Source organism: Condylura cristata, unplaced genomic scaffold, assembly GCF_000260355.1.
Source record: "Condylura cristata isolate star-nosed mole 26May11 unplaced genomic scaffold, ConCri1.0 scaffold00022, whole genome shotgun sequence".
NCBI classification, from domain to species: domain Eukaryota; kingdom Metazoa; phylum Chordata; class Mammalia; order Eulipotyphla; family Talpidae; genus Condylura; species Condylura cristata.
In genome coordinates, this window is record NW_004567123.1 from 26673290 (window position 1) to 26697546 (window position 24257).

Here is a 24257-nt window from a genome sequence, read left to right on the forward strand (position 1 = left end):
GACTGGAGTAGGGGGTGGAGTTGTAGTTTCAATAATTGGAGTAGGGGGTGGAGTCCGCAAAGCTCTGCAGAGTTCCTTCAGGACCTCCCTTGCTTCTAACAGTTTTATGTACATTTTTGTTGAAAGACACCTTAGCTTGGTGTTGGTTCATAAACTCTGGACTCAGCCAACAGCACTGTGACACATGTCTGAATGAAGCTTATTTAACACACACATTTTCTGCAGAAGGCACATCACTTTCTTGTACTTTAGTACTTTAGGACACCAGACCACATTTCAGCACTACACCTGGGGATCATTGTAACCAGAGAAATCACAACCAAAAGCACAAAAATGGGGAAAACATGGCATTAAATAGGCTGTGAAAAGGGTATTTGTTTCCAGTAGGGGACCTACGATAAGACAGCAGAGCCTCACCCCGTTCAACCTCAGCTGGGAATCTGTACATTAGGCGACTCAATTTTCACCACTTCACACATCTGCAAATACCTGTGAAAGCATAACTACAATTTAGGTGTCACAACTAAATTTCAGAAAGTAGATACATTTACGGGTATGGAATTCGCAAGTATTCCACATTATGGACAGACTGAATACCCATATCTTTGGCGCAGATGGTCCCCATTAGTCTCTGGATCCATAAGAGCCAAGACCCTGTGTGTTCTACTCAGCATACTTAGTGCCATGTCCCTAGAGCACAGAACTTTTCAGTACATGCTAGTACTTACCAAAGTTTCTATATGTGAACACTGAACACTGCCAAGTCACCAGAGCAAATGCACATGCTGACTTCGTTTGTCCAAGGAGATGCACATGTTTGCGTTTTTAAAAGAATAGCTATTTCATCACTACAAAATGCCACCAAAATGTGAATATGCACCTTAATTTTCCACCGTGTACCGCTAAGTCTGAACAGCTAACGGCTCCAGGCCTCTCTGACTGGCAGGCAAACATCTTGTTCCGCCTCTCCCTCCTGCTTTCCCCCTGGGGCCAAGCACTCTGCTTGGTAATATATTTCATCCAGAGTCTTTGATTTTTTTTTTTAAGATTTATTTATTTATGCATACAAAACTGGGGTATAAGCCAGAAGTGTGGTGGGTGAAAGGATTCACAAAAGACAGTGGGGAGCAGAACAGGCAGATCTACTGAAATCCACTGCTGAGGGGAGCAGCGGGTGGGTCAGAGGAGGTCTGCCACGCCATGTGGGTCAGCTCCCTGGCTGGGGATTGAAGTGCTACAGTGGCTTCAGAGAGCTTCATAATGTGATTGGTGCTTTAACCCGTTGTGCTATCAGAGAGAGCCCTGATTTTTTTTTTTTTTTTCAAGTAACCTTGGTTTACAAGACTGTATATGGTTTGAAAGGTATGGAGTACAGCTTTTGAGGTGTATGTTCCCACACTACACCTACCGCCCAGGTACCCACAGCCCTCCACCACCAACCACTGGGCCCGCTCTGCTCTTTGCTACCCATTCTTTTTTTCTCAGAGCCTCAATTTCACAGTCAGGTTTCTAGGCTTTTGGAGGGTTTGGTTTTGTCTGACTGTTTTGTTTTTCTATATTCCACACATAATTAAAATCCAGTGTCATTGAAAATATGTGGTCAGAGTAAAGTGTCAGGCTCTTCCGGTCTTTGTATGCCATATAATAGACACCATACTTCCCACTGCCTGGAACCCTAAGCTTCCCATAATACCAAGGTCATCACCCTGAGAACCACACCTAAGTGAGGATACATGCTCATTTATTCTTCAAGCCTCTCAAAGTACCAGCCAGACTCACAGGTATAATTCACAAGGCTCTGTTCCCAGCAAGGAGTCTAATAGAGCTCAAGACAGTGGGAAGGCCCCTCACTGTCCGTGAGGCCCTTCAGGTGTCTGTGTCTAAGATGCAAGCTTTGATCAAACTCTTGGGGTGGGAACAGCAGTCGAGCACACACCAACTGTAAAGGCAATTAAGGGTCACGTTATTGACTTCTTTCTTCTCATGGCTACTCCTCTGGGCCCAGTTTTATTGTGTTTAGTTCATATATTGTCCTATATAAAATAGCCTGGGCCAAGCTTAAATGGATTTGCTGCTTAACCTTCAAATAAAAGAAAAAGCAAAACAAAACATTCAATGAATCAGCATTCGTATGTCCTCTGCCCCAATGTTCCCACCTTTCCCCCAAGTCATCTGGCTAATCCAAGATTCATAACACATGGAAGGCAGAAGTCCAATACAGGAGATGTTATTGCACAATCGTCCAAGATTTGAGATGTAGGAAAGGTCACTTCACCCCTGAGAGAGTCTGTGTAAAATGGACCCATGGAAATAATGCTTATAAAAAGTCTAGAAAGGTAGCACTGTAAAATCATAGATGCAGGTAGAACTGACCATCTGGACAGGTGGGCTTGGGCTTGATTCCTGACATAACTTTCCCTAACCAGTCCAGGTGTCTGCCCTACTGCTGCTGTGTCAGCTCAGGGGGTCCCCTATAAGGACCCTGGCCCAGCAGTCTGCCCTTCTCAAAGCATCTTTGAATATGGCTCAAGCTTCCTCTCCTTCTCTCACCCAAAGACTTTCCTTTTTCCCTTCCCAACCCCTCACTATTTGGGGTACCACCAGTGGTGTTGGGATAACAGGTTAACATAACCCATGTTGAGGCTCACCATATATCAAGACCCAAATAAACCCATATTGATGAAAGAGTTAATAGAATCATAAGACTATGAAACACACAAATAGAGTAACTTATGGCTGAGTCATGCCATGTCATGTCACTTAAATTTCTATCCCCACATTTTCTGATTTTACTGAAATTAGCAATGTCTGAGTATCACAGACATTATAGCTTCATAAAATTGATGACTTCAGCACCTGTCTGTCGAAAGCTTACTCTGTGGCACAATTCCAGGAAGAGCTGAAGCAGAGGAAGGCACTGCTCTGAAGACAGGCCTGGCATCAACCAGTAGACACACAAATCATTCAAGGATGACAAACTGGGATAAATTCTGTGCAGAGCTATAGATAGTTGAAACAGAAGTAGGAAGGAGCTTAATTTCTACAAGGCTGTCAAGGTAGGATTCTCTATGAAGTCACTTATGAAGGGAGAGGTTAAGGAGGATGGCGAGTTCGCTGAGGAAGGGGAGTTGGAGCATGAGAGGGAGAGAGTTGCAAGGAATGGGGACAGCTGAGCAAAGGCCCCGGGCAGGAAAGATACCAGAGCACTGGTGTTTCTCCAGGAACTGAGAAAAGACTAGATTTGTGGGCACAAGTGAGGAAGGCAAAGGAGAATGTCGAAGCAGAGGCTGTAGATAGACTTGAATTAAGTAGACTTGAAATATCACTTCACATGCATGAAATTGGCAAAATAAAAAGAATTGATAGTACACAATTCTGTCAAGGTTACACTGAAAGTACTCACATAATTATAAAATAGCATAATTATTTCATTGGAAGCAATCTGTGAGATGTAGCAAAAGCCATAAGGATGTCTCTATCCTTTAATACCTCACTCTTTGAAATTTACTCTAAGGAAATAATCCAAACAGAGGGCTACAGGAAGGAAGAGGACGGCGGCTTGGAAACGCCCAGACACCCAACCATACAGGAATCGGCCAGCGGGTTCTGCTCTCTGGCTCTAGAGAATGCTTCAGAGCCATGAAAAAGGTGTCAAAACACCTCAAGGACCTGTCACAGAAAAAAAGCCAGGTTGAGAGATAGGCACTAGCAAGAAGAAAACTTCACTGGTACATGGGAGAGTTTTTCTATTTTAAAAATTCACTGAACGCCATTATTTGTCTCCAAACATGAAGATGAAGAGGACACAGAGGGATCTCCTCTCACCCCGCCCCCACTGGGGCCAGCATGGGCCCCTGCTTTCACTCTGGGCCCCACTGGCTGACACACTTCTAAGGAGTCAGGACCTTCCTGGCTGGGGAAATCCAGGCGGCAGACTGCTGAAAGCCACATGCAGCTGGGTCCACAGCCCAAACCCAGTGTCACTCTCAGCTCCTGCTCAAGAGTCTCCAAAAGCTGTGGGTAAGTCAACAGTGGGTGTGACTGCACCAGGCCCGAGGCTCCAGCTGTCTGTCTCTGCAGGCATGGACCAAGTCAGGGTTGTGCTCTTGGTCCTGCATGAACCTCTTCTTATTTGGGAGTAGGGGGGACGGGACCTTCTGCGTTCCAGTGGCTGGCAGTGGGCTAACTACCGTGGGATTCCCTCTGGCTCTGACATTACTTTGGTGGTGGATACACACCATGCTTGTGAAATAATGAGTCCTCCAGATCCATTGTGGGCGCAGCAAGCAATTATCCTTTGCTTCTTGGACTAGCTGCAATAAAAATCTTTGGACTTACTAGTGAGGGAGAAAACAGGTGTCTCCAGGGTGTTAAGCTGCCAAAGGCTCCCATTTACTGAGCACCTATTAAGTCCTAGGCATTGCAACAGGTATCCTCAGATAAACCTCAGGGGAGTGAAGAGCAGGGATAGACTCCACAGGCTTCAACCTCAGGCACTTTCTAAGCTTCATGACCTGGAATAAAGCACTTAGCCCTTAAGTCTGGGTAGTGATGGTGATGATGGCAAGTATATGGCAAGTGTCTTTCTTGTGGGGCTGTAAGCAAATTCAGCACCTTAAGAGCCATCATTAATATGAATGACCCTTGTTCCCACCCAGTGAAGTTAAGTAGCATTATCCTTATTTAACAGATGAGGAGACGGTTCAAAGAGGTTAGGCAAATTGCCAAGGAGGTCCTGCATCCTGATGACAGAATGCAGTTTAAACTCAGATGAAACTCCCCCTTGGCCTGGCCCTTGTTCCACAAGCACTCAGCTTACTTTGCAAGCCAGGACTCAGAAAGTGAACAGGAACTTTCCCTGTACCTCCCAAGAATGTCAACGATCCACTAACTGTAATAAAAATTAACCTCTCATATTTATCTGGAGTGATTTACAATGTATGCAATCATTCAGAAGCACGTTCGACTCTAAGGGGGGAACTTACACAACTGCGAGAGTATATAAATTTTATACAGCATAGCAAAAATAGAAAATATTACAGATGCACTGTCTCATATCTGTCTAATACCTGTGTCATCTGTGCATGCACACGAGTGCAGATGGAGTAAAATACATGTATTTTAAGAGAGGGTTGTTGCCACTGAAAGAAAGCTTTGGATCGCAGCCCGAGTCTTGCCCCCCACACACCCCTTCACAGTCAGCACAAAGAAAAAGATGTACAAAGGGCCTGGACCTGATGCCGGAAATCAATCTGGGACCATTGGGATGGCTCTGGAGGGGAGAAGGCTTTGCAGTGGCAAAGTAGGGAGAGGAAGTCAAGAAGGGAAAATACCTCTGTTCACTGAAAGGATTCCAAAGTCTGAGGAAGGATGCCTCTTTGTTCGTCGGAACCTGTTCCCATCGCTTCGTGAGGGTGGAGGAGAAGGGGCGCAAGGGCCTCGGGGGAAGCCTGTTCCAGAATATGAGGGCAAGCAGTGAAGGGCGGGTGGTGGGCAGGTATGCCTTCCCCGGGATGTTCAGACATCTCAGGGCTGGATGGGACCACGTGTGCAGTTTAGAATGGGGGTTCCGTCAACACTTTGTATAGCTCTCACTAAATAACTTGGCCCCAATGACACCCAGGCTGCCTAATTCATTTTTCCCCAAATTGGAACATAATGCGGTTTTAGGAGCTGGCTTTTTTTTTTTTTTTTTTTTTTTTTTTTTCACTTACTGTGGCATGAACATTGACCGATGTCATTAGCTGGTCTGTGAAACACGTCACAGCAGTACCGATCTCCACTGGATGCCTACACAAACACTGACTTAACTATTTTCCTCGTGTTGGTGCATTTAAGTGATTTCCAAGATTTTTGCCCTGATAAATAATGCAGCGATGACCTCTATGTATACAACTCTTCTGGAGCAGCTCTGATTATTATGTCAGGAAAAGTACCAGCAAATTGTCCTCTAAATGTGCTGTGCCAGTTGAGCCACCTGCAGAAATGGTTATAAGAGCCGACTTTGTTGTACCCTGACAATGCTCGTTATTACCAATGAAAACAGATATATTTCAGTAACATTCAAGGTTTAAAATGTAGTTACTTGATTATCTGCAACAATCAAATTTTAACTGTTTTCACCACTCGCAGTTGTTCGGCAATGACCTGTTTATACCTTTTATCCTTTTTTTTCTTACAGCATAATTATATTTTATTGACTTGTTACAGTTCTTTATGTGTAAAGATACTAGTAAGCCTTTGACTCAATGTTGTCAGATTTTCCTACATCTAGTCTATAACATTTTTATTAATTTTGTTAATATGGCACCAAAGATATTTCTCTTTCTTTCCCCTTCATCATTTCTTTTCATACAATAAAATTCGTAAATCATAACTCAGAGTAGTGTTTGCTTTCCATAAACTGAAAGGCTTCTAAGAATAATGTTTTCTTTATTTTCAATTAGTTCTTGCCCTTTTTCTACTTTCAAGTTGTTAATCTGACCAGAATTTATTTGGCCTGTTTTGACACCTATACAATGAATTCTGCAAATGACCAGCCACTTATATATATATATACTATTTGTTAAGCAATTCCCCACTCAAATTTTTAGATCCGGTTTCACTATACATTTGATCTTTCCTGGGTTTTAATTATTATATCAAAAATCACTATTGGCATCCCACAGAGAAGACTCCCCACTTTTTCTAAGTGTTCCTGATGACTTTCTCTTGTACATTCTTTCAGATCAATTATGAAATCACTTGGTCAAGTTGCAAACAGGATCCCACTAGGATTTTGATTGCAATTGTATTAAATCCATAAATTAATTTAGGCAGAAGTGATGTCTTCACAATATTAAATTTGCTAATCCAACAATATGATGTATCTCTCCATTTATTCAAGGCTTGTTTGCCATCCTCAATAAAATGTTGTCGGTCTATGTGTTTTCATATAGATTCTGCACATTTCTTGGCTTACTCTTAAGTATTTCATATTTTAATTACATTTGAGAATAAGCTACATTTTTATATTTCAAAATGGCTATTACTGGCACACAGTTATCGATTCCTGTTTATTTGCTTTGTGTCTGACCATAGCATCAAATCTCATAGTAGTTCTAATAGCATTTTTTGGGTTTAGTTTATTCTCTTAGGCTTTGAGGCCGTAAGAACATTTTCTTCTAGAAATAAGAAAGTGCCTTTCCATTCCTAGCTTACTAAGAATTCTGATCCATAATGAAGGCTGATTTTTTTCAAATTACTTTTCAGCCTCTCTTGAGAGGAACTGATGGTTTTTATCCTTTGACCTGCTGATATGACCTACTAAAAACTATTACACCAAGAGTTTTTCCAATATTCAACATTTTTCATCTCAGTGCATTTCTGAAATAAACTCAGCTTGGTCGTGGTGCATCATGCTCTCCTAAGGATGCTGGATTCTGGGGTCATATCAGAGAGCTTAGGCTCTGCTGCTCTATGCTTAAAGGCTCAGTTCTCAGCTGGGGCACCTGGCTGTGACACCATTTGCTCTTGGCTGAGCTGCTTACCTGCCAGGCAGTCAGTAGAGGAAATTACACCCACCCCTCTAGTTGCTGCAGGAGCAGGTTGACAGAAGCAGGCCCTGCACGTGGATCATGGGCACAACAGGTACTCACACTAGGAAGTCTCTTTTCACGACTACAGTTTTCCATTTTCCTGTTATGGCAAGATTTTCATAGCTACAGGAATAAGTACAACTCACTGTACTGTATGTGGGGGCTAATACTGTTTCTAGAGATTTATTTATTGATGCATACGTAACTGGGGTACAGGCCAGAAGTGCAGGGTAGGTGAGAGGATTCACCCGAGACAGAGTGGGGAGCAGAACAGGCAGATCGACGAAGTACACTGCTGAGGGGAGCAGCGAGCGGGTCAGGAGAGGTCTGCCACGCCATGTGGTCACCTCCCTGGCTGGGGATCAAACTCATGCTGAAGCAGCTGACATTAGCTAGCTTCCTAGTACTGAGCTTTTCATTTAGCCCACTGTGCCACAAGGGAGGGCCCGGGACTAATATTTTTTAACACATCCTGATAAACTTAAGTGGACAGTCAGCTTGTATGATCATTAATTCTCACCTTCTAGATAGATTTGGACTTTATTTGTTTATCTATTTATTTATTGTGTGGAAGAGCTGGGGATTAGGCCAGAGGTACAGGGGTAAGGGTAAGAGGATTCACGAGAGACAGAGTGGGGAACAGAACAGGCCGACGGACTGAAACACACTGCTGAGGGGTATTTTGTTACCACAACAATAGCAGCAACACATGATGATTCACTTCATTGGAGGTATCCATAAAGCATTTAGAATTTTTCAAAGCATTTTGATACACCTATCGCATTTGCTCTTGGGGCCTGTATCTCAGGAGACATGGTGAAAAGAAAGAAAAGAAAAGGAAATAAATGGGACATCTCAAGAGAAATGCATGAAAAAAAAAAAGACTCAAATTACTTTCATGGGTACTAAGAAATCCCTTGAATCCCAAAATTAGGCACAACCGGGTAGCTCTCACGAAGGTAATCCACTGGGTTCTGAACCCCAGATTTGTATATGCCGTCACCTGTTCTGTGCACCTGCACCTCAAACACAACACTCAAAACCCACACTTGCTCCCTTTTTGCATTTTCCATCTTAGGAAATGTTCGACCACTCACTTCCAGTCATTCAAACCAGAAGCCTGCGAGTGTCATAGTTGGCTCTCTTTAATCATGCCCAATTTCCAGATTCCTAGCTGAGAGTCTCCCCAGCTCCAGCTTCACTGGCTCAGCGTCTTGCTCTAAACTTCAATCTATATGGCTGGGATGCTTCACTCCAGCCAAACTCTTGACAACCTCTACCCTTAAGGGCTGGGTTCTACCTGGCCTGTGAACTGTCAGACATGGAAGAATTAGAATACATTCCCACCTGTCCTTGTTGAATCGGACCCCTGAAATCTTCTTGAGACAAGCCTGCACTTGAGCTTCCTGCTGTCAAGCCTCTGCTGGCTTCTTGCACGTCCTTACTGCCCTAGCTTCTCCCAGCTGTGCCTAACGCAGTTTGGTGCACGGAAGAGACTTGCTAGATGTTTGATGAAAAGGGATAAAGTGCAGGGTGTGGCAGCCGTCAGCCTCAGCTGGTCGGCATCGTCACCAGCCTCCCCACAACCCAAGCCCACCCTTGAGAGGCCAGCTACAGAGCTGAGATGTAAGGGCAGTGCTTTAGATCAAGAAACTTAATGCTAGATGCTTCCACTGGCTTGTCACCTGGCTCTAATGATTCTGAGGCTCAATTTTCCTTCTATCTGCTGCCACAAGGATCAAGCAGTATAACTGGGTACCACCCAAGTGGGGGTGTTGGTGTCTCAGCACATCCAAGCTCTTCAATAGAGGTGTCCATCAGCCTCACTCAGTGGGCGCTTACACATAGATTTCTGGGCTCTACTCTTAGCGTTTCTGATCCATTAGGTCAGGGCATGCAGCCTGAGAACACGCATCTCCGAGTTCCCAGATGAAGCTGCTGCTGGAGGGGCCACACTGTGAAAACCACTGTACTAGAAGGTTCTAAGAGCATTGCTCTTCCTATACAAACCTTGTTTTTCCCCACCAAGTATGCTATTTCAACACCAGACTTGATGTTTATGTTTTACTCCTTGTGCTATCTTGTTGGAATCTTAACCCAGCCTATAAATTCCTCTGGGCAGAAATTATACCTTCCACAATCCACACTCTCTCATTTTCTGTTTTGTTAAATAACGAGTACATTTCCAGCATGATTAATAATAGAATAGAGGAAGGGAGGGGGGAGACTGAGACTACCAACTCTAAAAAACAACATCCACAAATGGATATCATGTCTGGAATTTTCTTAAAAATTAATTACAAGGCAAAGAATATTCCACCATCAGTAGCAAGGCAGAAAAGATGATCTTCTTGACACATTTTGTAAAATGCGAGTTTTCAAGATTTTTGCCATAACTTACTTAAACACCAACATCTCTTGAAATATAAAGCCACAAACTGCATTTCAGCTCATAATTTTTATAGTGATAGTCAGACAATTGTGTTTTCTACATGTAAAATCCATTACACGGCCGTGGTAACAGTTTGCAATAAATTGTAAATTTTTATTGAGATGATCATCTTGCGATTGAATTTTAAAATGTATTATATGATGATCAGCAAATAAGTCCACAGGGACTGCTCAAGTATTTTGAATATCATTTACAAAGATCAAAAACCATAGAAACTCTTAGATTCACCCCGTGGAAAGAAAAAATTCATCGGCAGGATCAAATCAATTATTTTTATGGATGAATATTGAATTGCAAAGCTCAGATAAGATATTACCTGCTTTAATAACATATCCTATGTGCTTTTAAAGTCTTAAGTTTCATAATCAGATTTCAATGACAAATTTTACCAAAGGCCTGTTTTTGAAAATAATCGAGAAAATGGCATCTTCACTCATCATAGTAGTCCAATAGCATTCTAAAGAACATCCCCAACTGTGGAAATAGTCACTGACTGTGGCTGACACACCACCCAGCACCACTACTGAATCTTTTAGCTTGTCAGTCCTGCTAGAACTCCGTTGGCAACATGGATATGACTGACGTAGTCAAAGTCCAGAGTGACAGTCTGTGCAGTAGCAAAACACAACCTTCAGCTGGCTCTGTGAAATTTTGTACACAGATGCACTTGCAAAGCATGACGGGCACCCAGCTGAACAGAGCTTCCTAAGAATACACAGAACACTTCCACCTCAAGCATCTCTGCTCCCTCAGTTCCTCGAGTTGCCATGAGTCGCATCAGGTCGTACAACTTCCCGGCCCGACAGATCTTCCCCACATGCTCCAGAGCTCACAGCTGCAACCTGTCTGACGCCCACTTCCACACACTCACTTCAGGTCTGCTCAAGGTCACCGTGCACCCCGCAGTATTAAACACAGCTTAGCCAGCAATCGGTGTGAAACTGTGCCACCATTTTGACTTTTCGATTCGACTCTTTTTTTAAATGTCACAGGTGAGGTCTGAGTACAGACCTCAGACTGCAGACTGCCATGATTTTTAGGGACACAGATGTTGCAGAATGGCAGAATTGATTGTATTTGACTTTGCTTTTTGTTTCATGAAGGTTGCGGCACTAATTAGTCCTCTTTGCCCCACTCACAAGCTGCCAGTGACATCTTTGCCCCGGGAAGCCATGGTTCCAAGGTTTCCTTCCAAGGTAGAAAACCGTGGAACCCTGTGGGAAGCTGCTTCCCTGGTTCCCCACCCCAGCCCAGGCACCAAGCTGATGGCAGGTTCACCCTGTTGTGACCAATGATCAGGGACATTAGAGTCAGCAGTGCCGTGTGTGAACCCAGATGGAAACATGGCCCAATCCTATGACTCTGGACAAAAAGTTGCAAAATGTTGAGTCTCAATCCCTTCATGTATTTTATTTGAGATAAAAGTGCTTACTGAGTGGTTACCTAGAAGGGAAATGATATAATATAAATAGCATGGTTTTTCCAAAAAAATAAATGCTATTTTTTTTTTAATATCTTGAACTGTATTCAGCATCTGAACATTGCAGGGATGCAGTCAGAAACAGAATCCCAGCCAACATCCCTTATTAGAAGCACTGGAGAAGTGGAGGGTGCTCAGGGATTATAGCTGCATCTGAAGAACTCTCCTAGACACAGTGGCAGCCAGCAAAATGTAAGAAGCATCCAGGAACTTCAGAACCCCCCAGGGAACTCAGGATCCCCCAGAGACTACTGAGTCAAGAGTCTGCAGGGATCTAAAATCCAGAAGTGCCTTGTAGACAGTTTCAAGCCAGACTCTTAAGTAGGAGCCAGGGGCCCCTGAGGGATACAGACCTAGAAAGCTTATAGAATGTTTGGCCACTCCAGATCCACTGAGTGACGCTTTCAGACACAGCAGGCACTCAAGATGCAGTTGGTGCCAAAAGCTCCTTCACAGAACCAGCACCAGAACCAGAACCAAAGGAATACTGTCAAAACCATGAACTCATTAGGGTCACAGCCCCACCTCGGGGATCCCCAGGGACAAAGTTAAGCTCAGAACCAGAAACACTCCAAGTACAGTTCAAATGACAACTTCATGGGACACAGTCAAAAGCAAGAGCACTTGGTTTTAAACAGAGCCAGAGACCCTAAGAGACACACAGCCAGGAGCCCCCAGAGACTCTACAGACAAAACCTCAGACATGCAAACGGCTCCGGAAGCTCAGGGAAAAACACAGTCAGCATCAGCTGGGGTCAGGCAGCTCTTAGAATCACAGATGGAGGCAGGAGGTCACCAGCGATGTTGCCAGAGCCTTTGGTTGAAGGCAAAACCAAGACCCTGCGGGTTCTCTCCATGGGGAAAGCACCCACTGTCAATGCCGCAGACCAACGTCATCACAGGAAGCCAAGAGAAGGACCACTCAGCTCTGACCTCTCCAAGGGAGTGAGGCAGGAGGCTCTTACCTGCACACTTGGTTCTTGTGGTGAGGGGAGGTCCTGGGGGGCCCGTGCCTCCCTCTCCTGGTCGTGTGAGCAGCACCCGGATCTCATACTCCACATCGGGGTCCAGATGCCACAGCTTGTAGTTGGGGGAGTCAACAATGTGGGTCTCGGCCCAGGTGCCCGTGGTGGTGCGATATTCTACCTCCTTGAGGATGATGGGGCCATCTCCAATGATGGAGTTGGCGTTCGGCTTGATCCACAGGTACGTGGCCCCCACAGCCAGCAGCTCTGGGGGGGCGATAGGAGTGGGAGGTTCTGAAAGACAAGTCATGAGCAAAGGACATCAGACTAAGAGGCTATGGAGTAGAATCCGAGCAGGTAAGTAAGCACAGACAACAGAAATTCACACACCGTCACAAAACACCCCAAGTCCCTTTAGTAACCACATTAATGTCTTGCTTTCATTTTCTTGTTTTTTGTGTGCAAATACCCGACTCAGTATGTCTTCAATAACTGTGGCCAGTACCTACCATACTGTCTTCAGTTAAAGAAGGAACAGAAAGAAGGAAAAGAATGGTCTAGAGTACAGCCAGGCTGCCTGGGTTCCTGTTGTGCTTTCTATCCTCACATGAGAACCCACCTTTACTGATGTGGAATTTGCTTCAAACCCCAGGGGAATCTGAGGTTTTTAAATATTTCTTTTCCAAGAACAAACAGAGTGTCAGTGGAAGTTGCCCCCCAAATAATGGCATGAGTCTGAGGAGGAAAAGGATGATGGTACAGTGAGAATTTAGCCTCTTCCTCAATTCTAGATGGCTCCTCACTAAGATCCAAGTTATTTAGATGACCTAGCCAGGACCCCAGCACGGTAAGGTAAAGTGTGCCCAATCCGCTTGCCTGCCAGCTCTCCCGTTGGAAAGCTGTTTGCTTCTTGATACCTATTTTCTTAATATTAAAGGAGATATGTTTGTTATTACTATTGATAACAGAAATAGCAGTGGAACAATGACAAAATAATGCAAATGAAGAGCAAGCATGTCCCTTCCCTATCACCCAACAAGTAGCCATTTGTATTTCTCCATATTCTAATCCAATTTTTATTCACACATTGTAGACAGAACTTCTTCACATGGTTATAAAAACGCATAAATGTAGGATGGACTTTCTTCTCTCACTTACTATAGCCTACAGATTCTGCTTATGTACTACATGGATTTACCACCACTGTCATTAATAGCTACAGAACTCTCCATCTGGTAATCTCACCGTTCTCCAATGTGGGAGGATGTGAGTGTCTCCATGTTTTGTTAATATAAATTATGCCACAAGGAATATCTTTGTGCAAACCATTTCAGTCTTTCTTGTCTCATATTTTCTTGGGGCTAACTGCCAGGAATGAGATTACCTGGAAGGGGTATGAACAAGTTAACAATTCTTAGCGTAGAACTAGGAAGTGGAGGGCATGGGAGGCATTTAGGAGTGCGGTACAAAAGAAAAGTAGCTGAGAAATTGTAAAGTAAAGAACCTCGTGGCTAATCAGGAGGCTAAGGCAGGTATAAGTTTCAGTTTGGAACTCAGGTGAGAGCTTCAGATAGATAAGACTCATTCAGTGTTTTCTATCTAATTAATTACCTAGCAACCAAGTTTCTCCAGAAATAGAATAATTGCTATGAGACAGAGGAAGACAATATTTTCTCAACGTGTCTCGAAGCAAATCTTCAGGGACCATTTCAGATCACCTCCATTATAGTCTACCATGTGGTCAGAGAAGGAAATTAAGCAGATTAGTCAAGCCAGATGCTTTTCTTTACAAAGCCACGGAGGTTATTTGTTAAGACCTTGTTATCTCAAAGGTGTTTGCAAATTGATTTTTGGATAATTTGTTCCAGGTAGAGAAGTTAAGTTGGCAGGCAGATAATTTCTGGATGCTTTCTTTGTGCATTTTAAATATATAGATGCTTTGATCACCATTATCAAGTCTCCAGAGTTCCTATCAGTCTCCAATGAGGTCTCAAGGGTGATATTTTGTAGCTCTGTGATGACTCTGCCCAATTCCTTAATCTAATTATTCACACACTGGCCCTGGACAGAATTAAGTACATCAGACTCAATACTTTGGGGCTTGAGCAAGTGGCCACATTAAGCTATTTTCCATCGACCTTCTGCTAGGATTTTGCTCTCCTATTTCAGGCATTAGCAGTAAATTGCTGGCCACCAAATAAATAAATAAATAAAATATTAATCTTTCCAAACGTTTGGTCTCTTCATGTATTGTAGTTCTAAGAATAGTAACGATCATTCCCTAAAGTACAGAAATGTCCGCACCTTGAATGCTTTGCTGGTGTACTAACCAATATGGCTGTCTCTCCCTCTATCCCAAGAATATGAAGAACACCACCGTCTGTCCTGTACTTAGCAGAGGGAAGTTATCAAAGTATTTTTTTATTACCCCCACATTTTTAGTAATATACTGGCTTATAACTGATACTACTTAAAAGACACATATAGGAGTCATTCAAAGAGAGACAGAAAGAAAAATAAAACAGAGATGAAGCAGCATGATTTTTTGTTTGTTTGTTTCTGGTAGGTATCAATACTTTTCTACAAAAGCACAGAAAGAGTAGATTTATTTGTATTATATCTCTCCAAACAACTATTATCAGCATCACAAGAAGCTTGAATTCCTACCTATTTTCTTAACAAGATTTTGCTCAGACCCATTCTTGCTCTTATTCATGAGATTTTTCACATACAAAGCAACCGACCCCCTCCCTCTACCTGAGCCCACCCCATCAAGTATGCAAAGCCAGGAGTACGAGTTTAACATTGGATAATACTCTCTGTTCAAAAAGTTTGGGAACAAATGAGAAGGGAGGTTTTCAGGGAGCTGAAGCCTGAATTGGGAAATGGCAATGGTTCCCTCCAGCCAGGCATCAAAGCATGTCAAGGACAAGGTCTCTGTGAGCCCCCCTGAGCCTGGGCAGAAACTTCCCCTGAGTTTCCAGGACTCAGACAACATGTGGGGAGTGAGGTGACCCTCTTATGTAAGTCTGCTTGTCTTCAGGCATCAATATCCAAACCAATTCTGTCTTTCTTGTCCCTGCTGTGAGCACTTGTAACAGTTTGACTCCCCAGAAATTCCTACAGAGAGCAAAAGTGCTTCAAATAGCTGGAGAGCAAGTTTTGTGCATACTTATTCTCTGCTCCAGACAGAAATCAAATATCTTGAGAAAATCAAATATTTTGGGAAGCAAGCCTTGACATGTGCAAAGGGACTATAACCTGGTCTCCTGATCACCATGCCAAGGGCACCACTATCCACTGACCCATGAAGTTCTACAAGATAGTCCCTCTCCCCCAGTCCACACCATCCCCAACCCCACACCCCATACGCAGACCCCTATTTCATCATTTCCTCTTCCCTGCTTCTGCACATGACATTTCTCCCAATCGGAAAGGCTTGGCTTTTACTTGTAATTAAACCAAGCCCATTTTTCTTTTCATCTGTTCATGATTACTCAGTTGTCAGGCCCATGAGACTAGCCATGGAGGACATGCTCCAAAGGGTCTGGCTAATTAGATAGCCCACTGATTGGCTTGCCACGTTATTCCACAGAAGAACGCATTAAGGCTCAAAAGGGAGATGGAGCTTAGAGCCTAGAGTCAAGCTCTTTCTTTGCCTCAGCTACCCCACAACCTTGGACAGATCACTCAGTCTTCACAGTTCTTAGATTTTCCATCTTCAGTTTGAAAAATCGCTTTACAATTCAAATTATCAAAGTATCTAAATTCTCTGCTAAGGACCACAGGGAATCTGTGAGCATATGTCTCCTGGCTCTCCCCATACTGAGCTGTCAGCAGTAGATCTTCCTTCTCATTCTTCCTGACGCGGGCCCATGAGGTCTCTAAGCAGGAGCTTTAAGCCAAATCAGAGTCCAGCACACTGGTAGATGCTCAAAGAATTAGTCTTTGTGTCCTAGGCTAACATATGGTCAGTGTTCAATAAACATTTCATGTCATGTTTTAAATGGGCAGAGAAAATATTGAGTTTTCCCAAAATAACAGGTTGGGTGGCAATAAAAAGATGAACATTAGCAAGAGGGAGATTATAGAGAAAAATTAAAGGACAGCTAAGTTAAGAACTACAAACATTTGGCCCTCCCTGGTGGCGCAGCGGGTTAAAGCACAGCACTGAGAAGCTAAAGCCACTTCCGCATGAGTTCGATTCCCGCCTGCCGGCTGCCCCGGAGGAGACCACATGTCGAGGCAGACCTCTCCTGGCCCGCCCGCTGCTCCCCTCAGCAGTATACTTCGTCCATCTGCCTGTTCTGCTCCCCACTCTGTCTCTGGTGAAGCCTCTCACCGCCCCTGAGCCTCTGGCCTGTACCCCAGTTCTGTATGCACAAATAAATAAATCTTTAAAAAAAAAAGAACTACAAACATTTGGGGAGAAAACATCAAGTAAGTGGAACAGAACAATAATCAAAGACTAGAGAAAAGGTATTTGGAATAAATAGTGGTCTGAGTTTATAGGCTACTGAGAGCATAGTGGGTTCTGGGCAAAATCAATTAGGAGACTCAAACTTAAGCACAGACTGGCAATATTTTTGAAAGATTAAAGAAAACTCCCACAGCATTACCAGACAAAAACAGATCTCCATCAAAACAAACAACAAAAAAAAAGCTAAAAACATCCATTCTCAGACTTCATTTCAATATGAAATGCTAGGACCTGATGGTGAAGATGATGATTTATTAATAATAATCATAAATGACAGCAGTGGCAGCGAATACATAGTACACATTTTTATGCACCTGTTACTGTTGTTAGTGTCTTCAGAAATCTGTTGGTAAAATAAAGGCTACCAGAGGGATTGGGGGAGCAGGGAGAGCAGTACTGGAGGGGGCCCAGTGGATTGTGGTGGGGGCTACAGGTGGTGGTAGAAGTGGCTGCTGAAACCTATGGGTGTGAACCTATAGCTCTGAATCGCTTATTGTCTTGTAAAACAGTGTTACCCCAATAAAATGAAAAAAAAGATTAACTTATTCCATCTTCAGGGGAAGATACTTTTATGATTCACTAGTATCTGAACCCCCAGCCAACATCCCTGCCCCCTCTCTTTCCTCTCCCCACCCACCCCCACACTCGCCCAGGTGTTAGGAGGAGTTTTATGCCCTGAGATTTTATAGCCAGCTAAGCTAAGCTGTCATGCACTTCTAGAACCAACAGAAAGCATCTTGGATTCTGAATGCAGAAAGCACACTGTCTACTTGCTCTTCATTAGAGAAAAAAATTAGTAGAGGACAGGCCCCATTCTATGTTGGGATGAATCAAAATCATGGTGTCTACGAAAGGGCAACTGTGGCAGCAAAAGGACTGGTCCTATGAGGCGACAACTACCCCAAGACCTGTCTCTCTCTATGCACATCTAGAAGAGAGGCATCACCTCCCATCTGCCCCCGCTGAAGGCACAATCCAAACTGTAAGAAGTGCTGGAGCTCCATGCCTCTCTTCCTAGTGTCCCTGAGATGATACTAGAGCAAGTTCATGGTGAATCCTTTGTTTGGAGAAAATCCTGAAAGCAAACACGAATAATTTACCTGGAATAGTCTCTTTCTCAGACAAAACAGTCCATAGAGACAGAGATTCAATTTCAACTAAACTAAAATTAACAAAAATAAATTCCTCCTACCTGTGCCCATAAAAACACCAAGACATGGGCCCTCCCTGATGGCGCAGCGGGTTAAAGCATAACACTAAGAAGCTAGAGCCACTTCTGCATGAGTTCGATTCCCGCCTGCCCCAGAGGAGATCCACATGGCGTGGCAGACTTCTCCTGACCCGCCCGCTGCTCCCCTCAGCAGTATACTTCGTCGATCTGCCTGTTCTGCTCCCCACTCTGTCTCTGGTGAATCCTCTCACCACGTCTACGCCTCTGGCTTGTACCCCAGTTCTGTATGCATAAATAAATAAATCTTAAAAACAAAAACACTAAGACATAAAAATACCAAAATGTTGATTTGTTTCCCCTTAGGTTTGTGAGGAAATGAATGTTCCTTTCCTTCTTACTTCTTTGCTTTCTACAAATGTCCTCTAATAGACCAACACTAGTTGCTTATTGCAAAGATAAGCATTGTACATAAATAAGGTTTCCTTATAATTTGAGATTTTATGACTGGCTAGGACCTCTGCAGGGTTCTAGACCCACAACTAGTATTTAGCAGCCAATCTCCCCTTTCACCTGCCTGGATTCCAAGCACCAAACACAAACAGCTCCTTACCCACATGCCAAGCCAATTCCCCACCCTGGGTTCCCTAACAAGGAGGGAGTCCAGCTATTTCTGGATCTACTCAAAAAGCCTCAACAGAAAGATGAGACTTGACTTCCAAGTAATATGCAATCAGTGTGCTTCAGCACTCTGATAGTTTTTATCCTTTTTTCCCCTGCAGTGAGTGGTCCCACAAAGCAAAGTGCATTACTCCATTTTATAGGTTTTTACGTGAGGAAAACTGGGTGAAATCAGGAACTCTTAGTCAGTTTGGATCTCTGAATTCCAGAGACAGGCGCGTCTGGACATCAGACAACAGGACCTCATTTGAGCTTGTAAAGTAGAGCTACAAACACCCTCCTTATTTCCAAGTATGGTGACATTCTGAGGTTCTTGGGAGGACATGAATTTGGGGGAAACACAATTCAACCCACTACAACAGGCAATTAACTATAAGCATTTTGCAGCCAAGAGTCAAGGCAATTGAGGGCTGGGACCAGCCTGGAGACCTGGACCGGTACCAGCATCCTCTGAGTGGACAGAACCCTCTGAGTGCTCCCTGGACACAAATGACCACAGAGCTTGCCAACGATGCCAGCTATCTGATGGTGACCTGTCACGAGGGTATGGACCAGGCCATTTTTGTCTGTGCCCCTAGGTCCTAGCACAAGGGTCTGCTGGATGGTGAGTTTGATCCTGGGGTCACAGCACCCCAGGCAGCCCCCTCCATCTCTGACACAGCAGCCCTCCAGTACTTGACATCATGAGCCACAGTCATTCACGCTTTCTTTTCTGGCATAAATACTGCTGTACTTAGAAGCCAAAGCAATTTTCCCATGGTAGGGGTTCCCTTTCTCTACCATCCTCATGTTTTCACGTCTCTTATGCAAAGTATGCTAATTAAAGCTGAATTCTGCAGTCAGACTGCCTGGGTTCAATGAATCCCAGTTCTGTGGGCTTGGAGTTGTGTGCAGGAGACGCTAGTGGTGCCACTCTCTTCCCATGGCCTACCCAGGAGTTTCAGTGGGTACAGCACCATGCACTGGTAACTTCCCATCTAAAGCACCTGCATCTCTCTGCCTGGTGACTTTCTGTCACCACCAGAGTGTGATGGGTCCGCTGCAGGACAGACTGGGCAAGTCAGGGTGCTGCCCTTCCCCAGAACAGCCCTTTCCCGGTCAGGGCCAGTGGCTAGCAGCTGGCAGGTAAACTCCCTAGTCTCTTCGACCCTTGGTGGGGCAATGGGCTTGGACAGTGACTCATATACATGACATGGTGTGGGCCTGGACAGCAGACACCAGCTCTCAGAGCTACCAGCTCATGAATTAGCCCTTCTCAGCCTTCTTTCCTTTCCAGTCTCATTTCCTCCCTCTTTACCAGTGTTTCCCTCAGCTTTCAAAGTAATTATTAGCAAACTCTTGTCTTCAAGTCTGTTGCGGAGAAATGCAAAGATGCTACAGAGGCCAGGCAAGCTAAACTTGCCCGTGGCTCCGTTTCCTCATGTCTAAATGGAGGCTAACAGTTAACACCTCCCGCAAGGACACGCCATGAAGAGCAAGCAAGGTTCCATATCCAAGACCCTCAGGACAGACCAGCACACTCACTGCTATTACCTTGAACTGATGCTCTGTATTTTGTGGACCCCATAAGGAGACACGAAAATTCCGTGAAGTGAATTCCCCACTCCTGTAGCAGGGATCGAGGTGGGGCACGTGATGCCACCTGTCAACACTTCACGAACAAATGCACTTAAGAGCTTGCCTCAGTCCGTTTAACAGCACCACACTCAGTGAAGTCAGTAAAAAGTGTGCAACTTGGTAACAACTTAGCACCAGGTGAGACTTCCTGCTCCAAAACAACCTGTCTCCTCCTGACTCCTCTTTCTCCCCCAGCGCCTGGACGTTTTCAAAATTACTCTTTACAGGGCCACTTCCCAAAATTAGGAAGAGAGTATTCATGCTAGCCTTACTTTCCTGACTAGCTAATCAAATCGTAAAAATGTGCAAATCAAGAGTCTCTCTCTCCAGAGTGAGGAAAAGGAGGCCAGGATTCTAAATATTTGGCATCAGGGACCTTACCATAGAAGCATCTTGTCCTGGAGCATGGCACCCCTCACCTGGCACCTCTCACCTGGCAGGCTGGCTGAGAACGGTGTGGAAAGAACCCGTACTCCAGCCATTGGAGACAACTGAGTTCTAGAAACATCCAAGCTCACACACCCACAAGATGGGCCAGCTGTTATTAGCATGGCCCAGGCAACTCTACTCACTCTCCATGCCAGCTTGCTTCCGAGATTTACAAATTTCAACTCATTTCGCCTCGTCCCGCACCATAAGGTAGGCACCGGCAGAGTATCCATTCCACAGAAGAGGAAACCAGAGGCGCCTGTCAGTTATTACCTCTGGCTCTCCAGCTTCAACAACAGCCCCTGCCCATCCCCACTGGGCCCCCATCATAACTGGCTCTGTGATGCTCGGATTGGGCCTTTGAGTTCTTTCTCTCTGCTTTGGTTTATCTGCTGGGGGCGCAGGGTTGGGGTGGGGTGGTGGGGGTGGTTGCCTTACATGGTGACCAGCGCATGGGGCGAGGGAGAAGCTGCTCTTCCTGGTGCATCAGAGGTGTCAGCAGAAGTGGGCCAGGCCTGGACAGAAGTGGCACCATCAGGGGGGCCTCCCTCTTCAGGGCTCTGGGCGTCTGCCCTGAGTCCTCCTGCGGACAGCCAGGCCCCACATCTGCACCAAGTCCCCTGCCTCCCCAGCCCCCGGTGTGCTTGGCACAGCTTGCTGCAATTCCCAGCCACCCCAGTGTCTCCCCTCATTGTCCCCCGTGCTCTCTGGCCACTATCCCACACTGTTTTTCCCTTCCTTAAAGACTCTCTGAAGCTCCTAGTACAACTGAAACCTGCTGTCCTGGACTCTGATTTAGAGAAGCAGAATAATTACCTTCCTTTGTCACAAAAGGAAACTAAGGTGCAGAAGTTACGTCACTCACTGAGGTCACGCAGCTGGATAGGGCGGCGGGGTGCCCAGGCTGCCTCGCTCTAGCCTGGGAGCCAGGTGCTGCCCTGCACTGCCCAGGCTTCCTGACATCATGTCAGCCAGAGGGGCGCGGGGAGAGCTGGGGAGGTGAGGTCTTTTGTTCAGCAAATAAGCTCTGAGGGCAGATTCTGCTACTCTTTGAGGACAGTGAGTCAAAGCAAATAACTGTCTTTGTGCTGAAAGAAACTAAGAAGCCAGGAAGTCAGCAGATGCAGAAAACAGTGACCTGCAGAGTGAGTGATGAAGGCCAGATCGTGGCCAGTCTCGGTCGTGTGGCCACAAAGAAGAGTGAGATGCAGAAGGGGGTTCGTTCCCAAAGAAATGAAATTGCCAGCAGGTTTTAAAAGGTGGAGTCTGGAGAGGAGAAGGCCAGGACATCAGAGGAGACTGGGTGGTTTGGGAAAGGTGCACACGTTGATGGCGGGGGAGAGGGGGAGAAGGGCACAAGGTGACCAGAGAGGGCAACAGGGACCTGTTCGGGCAGGGTCTTCCTGGGGAGCCTGGACTCCCCTGAAGCCTTGTAAGGTGGAGTTGGCACACGCTTCAGACAGCTGCTCCTTTTAGACAACTGCTCGCGAGCAAGTGGGGGTGCAGGAAGAGAAGCGATGCCAGCTATGGAGGGGTGATACGAGGGAGGGCTGCACCAGGCCACAGCCATGGGGCCGAGAGGCGGCGCTTGCATGGACAGGGCATAGTCCCTGGAGGAGGGCTGAGGTGCAGCCACGCAAGCCAGAATTCAACAGGCTGAGCCAGCCTGCTGTGTGCACACGGGCAGCCACCGCCCTCCCCTGCCCGCTGCGCTTGCCCTGCCTGACCCGCCGTAGGTCGAACCAGGCTGCCTCGTGTACTGGAAAGTACAAGATCTCTGGGTCAGACACATGCAGGCTGCCGGACATCTGCTATTCCTTAACTGGATGACTTTGAACAAGTCATAGAATCCTCCTGAGCCTCTTGTTTCTTCATGTGTAAAGCCAGGGTAATGGATCCTATCTTCCTTCTGAAGACCAAATATAAATGGCTGACACATGACAGGCCCTAGATAAATGTGAATTACTCCCTTCTCGCACGCCCGCGCCCGGCCTCCCACACTGGCCCTCTGCCCCTTCCCCTAGCCCTCCATCATGGATCACTGAACCAGCTTCTCAAGCCTCCGGTGATCCCCACACTGCGCCTCTCAGCACTCGGGGCATCTTGGGCTCATGTAGCACAGCCCATGAAATCAATTTCCGCTTTATGCATGAGGAAGCTGCTAATCTCCCACTGGGATGGGCAACTCTCACTCAACAAGCACCAGAGGGAAGCGTGGCAGCTGCCTTAACAGAACATGCCTGAGAAAAGCTAGAGTAGAAGAAAAAGGGGTGATGGGATAGAGGGAAGGAACACGTAACTCACACACTTAATTCATGGCAACCTGAGTCCAGGCAGCTTCATCAGTTGCTATGCTACCAGGCACCCTAAGACAGAAAAGGAAGGGGGGTCGAGACTTTTAGAGATACTGTTGGTTTGCAAATTTCTCTCCTGGCCTATCCTTATGTGCAGGGGGAGATACATAATTAATCTTGAAGCTGCTGAAATGGCTAGAAGAGACTAGAAGTATTGACTGCTCCGGAGTGTCAGGAAAGGATGTCCAGGTGGATTAAGAGGCTTACCCATAACAGCCGGCTCAGTTTGTGGGGATGATCGCCCCCATTTATGTAAACGAACTGAAAATTTAGCCTCTTCCAAATCTCCCCTGGTTCTCCTGAGGTTACCTCTGGGCTTTGCCATCTCCAATTGGAAGAGAATTAGTTTGAATAGCAGCTTTTTGAAACAACAAAATACTGAGTGGTCCCACAGACCCTGACCCCATCCCAAGGGGTCAGTGGACATTGAACTCTGAGAACAGGATGAGTGACCTCATGTCCACCATCATAGGTGCCCGTGGTTGGGTCCTTCTCTGACATGAGAGAATATGAGGGGAATGGGAGAGAGGAGGCAGGGAGAAGAAGCCCATGTATGGCGTGGGATCACTTTTCAGGCACTGCTCTAGATAGTTCTAACATGGCAATTGCATACTTCTCCTATATCGGCATGGGAAGCCAAACAAATATATCACAACTTCTATAGGGATCCACCAAATGACAGGTTTTCAACAAGATTTAGCCCTGAGACAAAATCCTACTTCAAGATATAAGACAAAACAAACTTGAAATTTTATGGGTATAAAAGGTTTCAAATTAATCCCACCTGGCATATGTCCCCCAATCTCCCCCCGATAACATCATGGAAAAAACTACAGTAAAGTAGAAGATGACACTGACACAGTCAAGATACAAAGCCTTTCTACCACCATGAGGATCTTCATGTTGCTTTTTCATAACCTCATTCATCCCCTCCTTAAGCTCTCATCCTATACTTAACCTTTAGGAACCACTCTAGAATTTTCAACAATACATAAATTTTGGAGATTGTCTTCTTTCACTCAGCCTAGTTCCATGAAGAAGCAGCTAGATTGAT

The 24257-nt window shown here is 45.3% G+C and overlaps 1 protein-coding gene across 1 annotated transcript in view; it reads right to left on the reverse strand.

Annotated features, from left to right (window-relative positions):
• PTPRT (protein tyrosine phosphatase, receptor type, T) overlaps nt 1–24257 on the reverse strand; it is a 617594-nt gene that overhangs the window by 444264 nt on the left and 149073 nt on the right. Inside the window, exon 6 of the mRNA XM_004687014.2 lies at nt 12475–12768. Within this exon, the coding sequence (XP_004687071.1) occupies nt 12475–12768 (294 nt within the window). The remainder of the gene's footprint in view (nt 1–12474; nt 12769–24257) is intronic.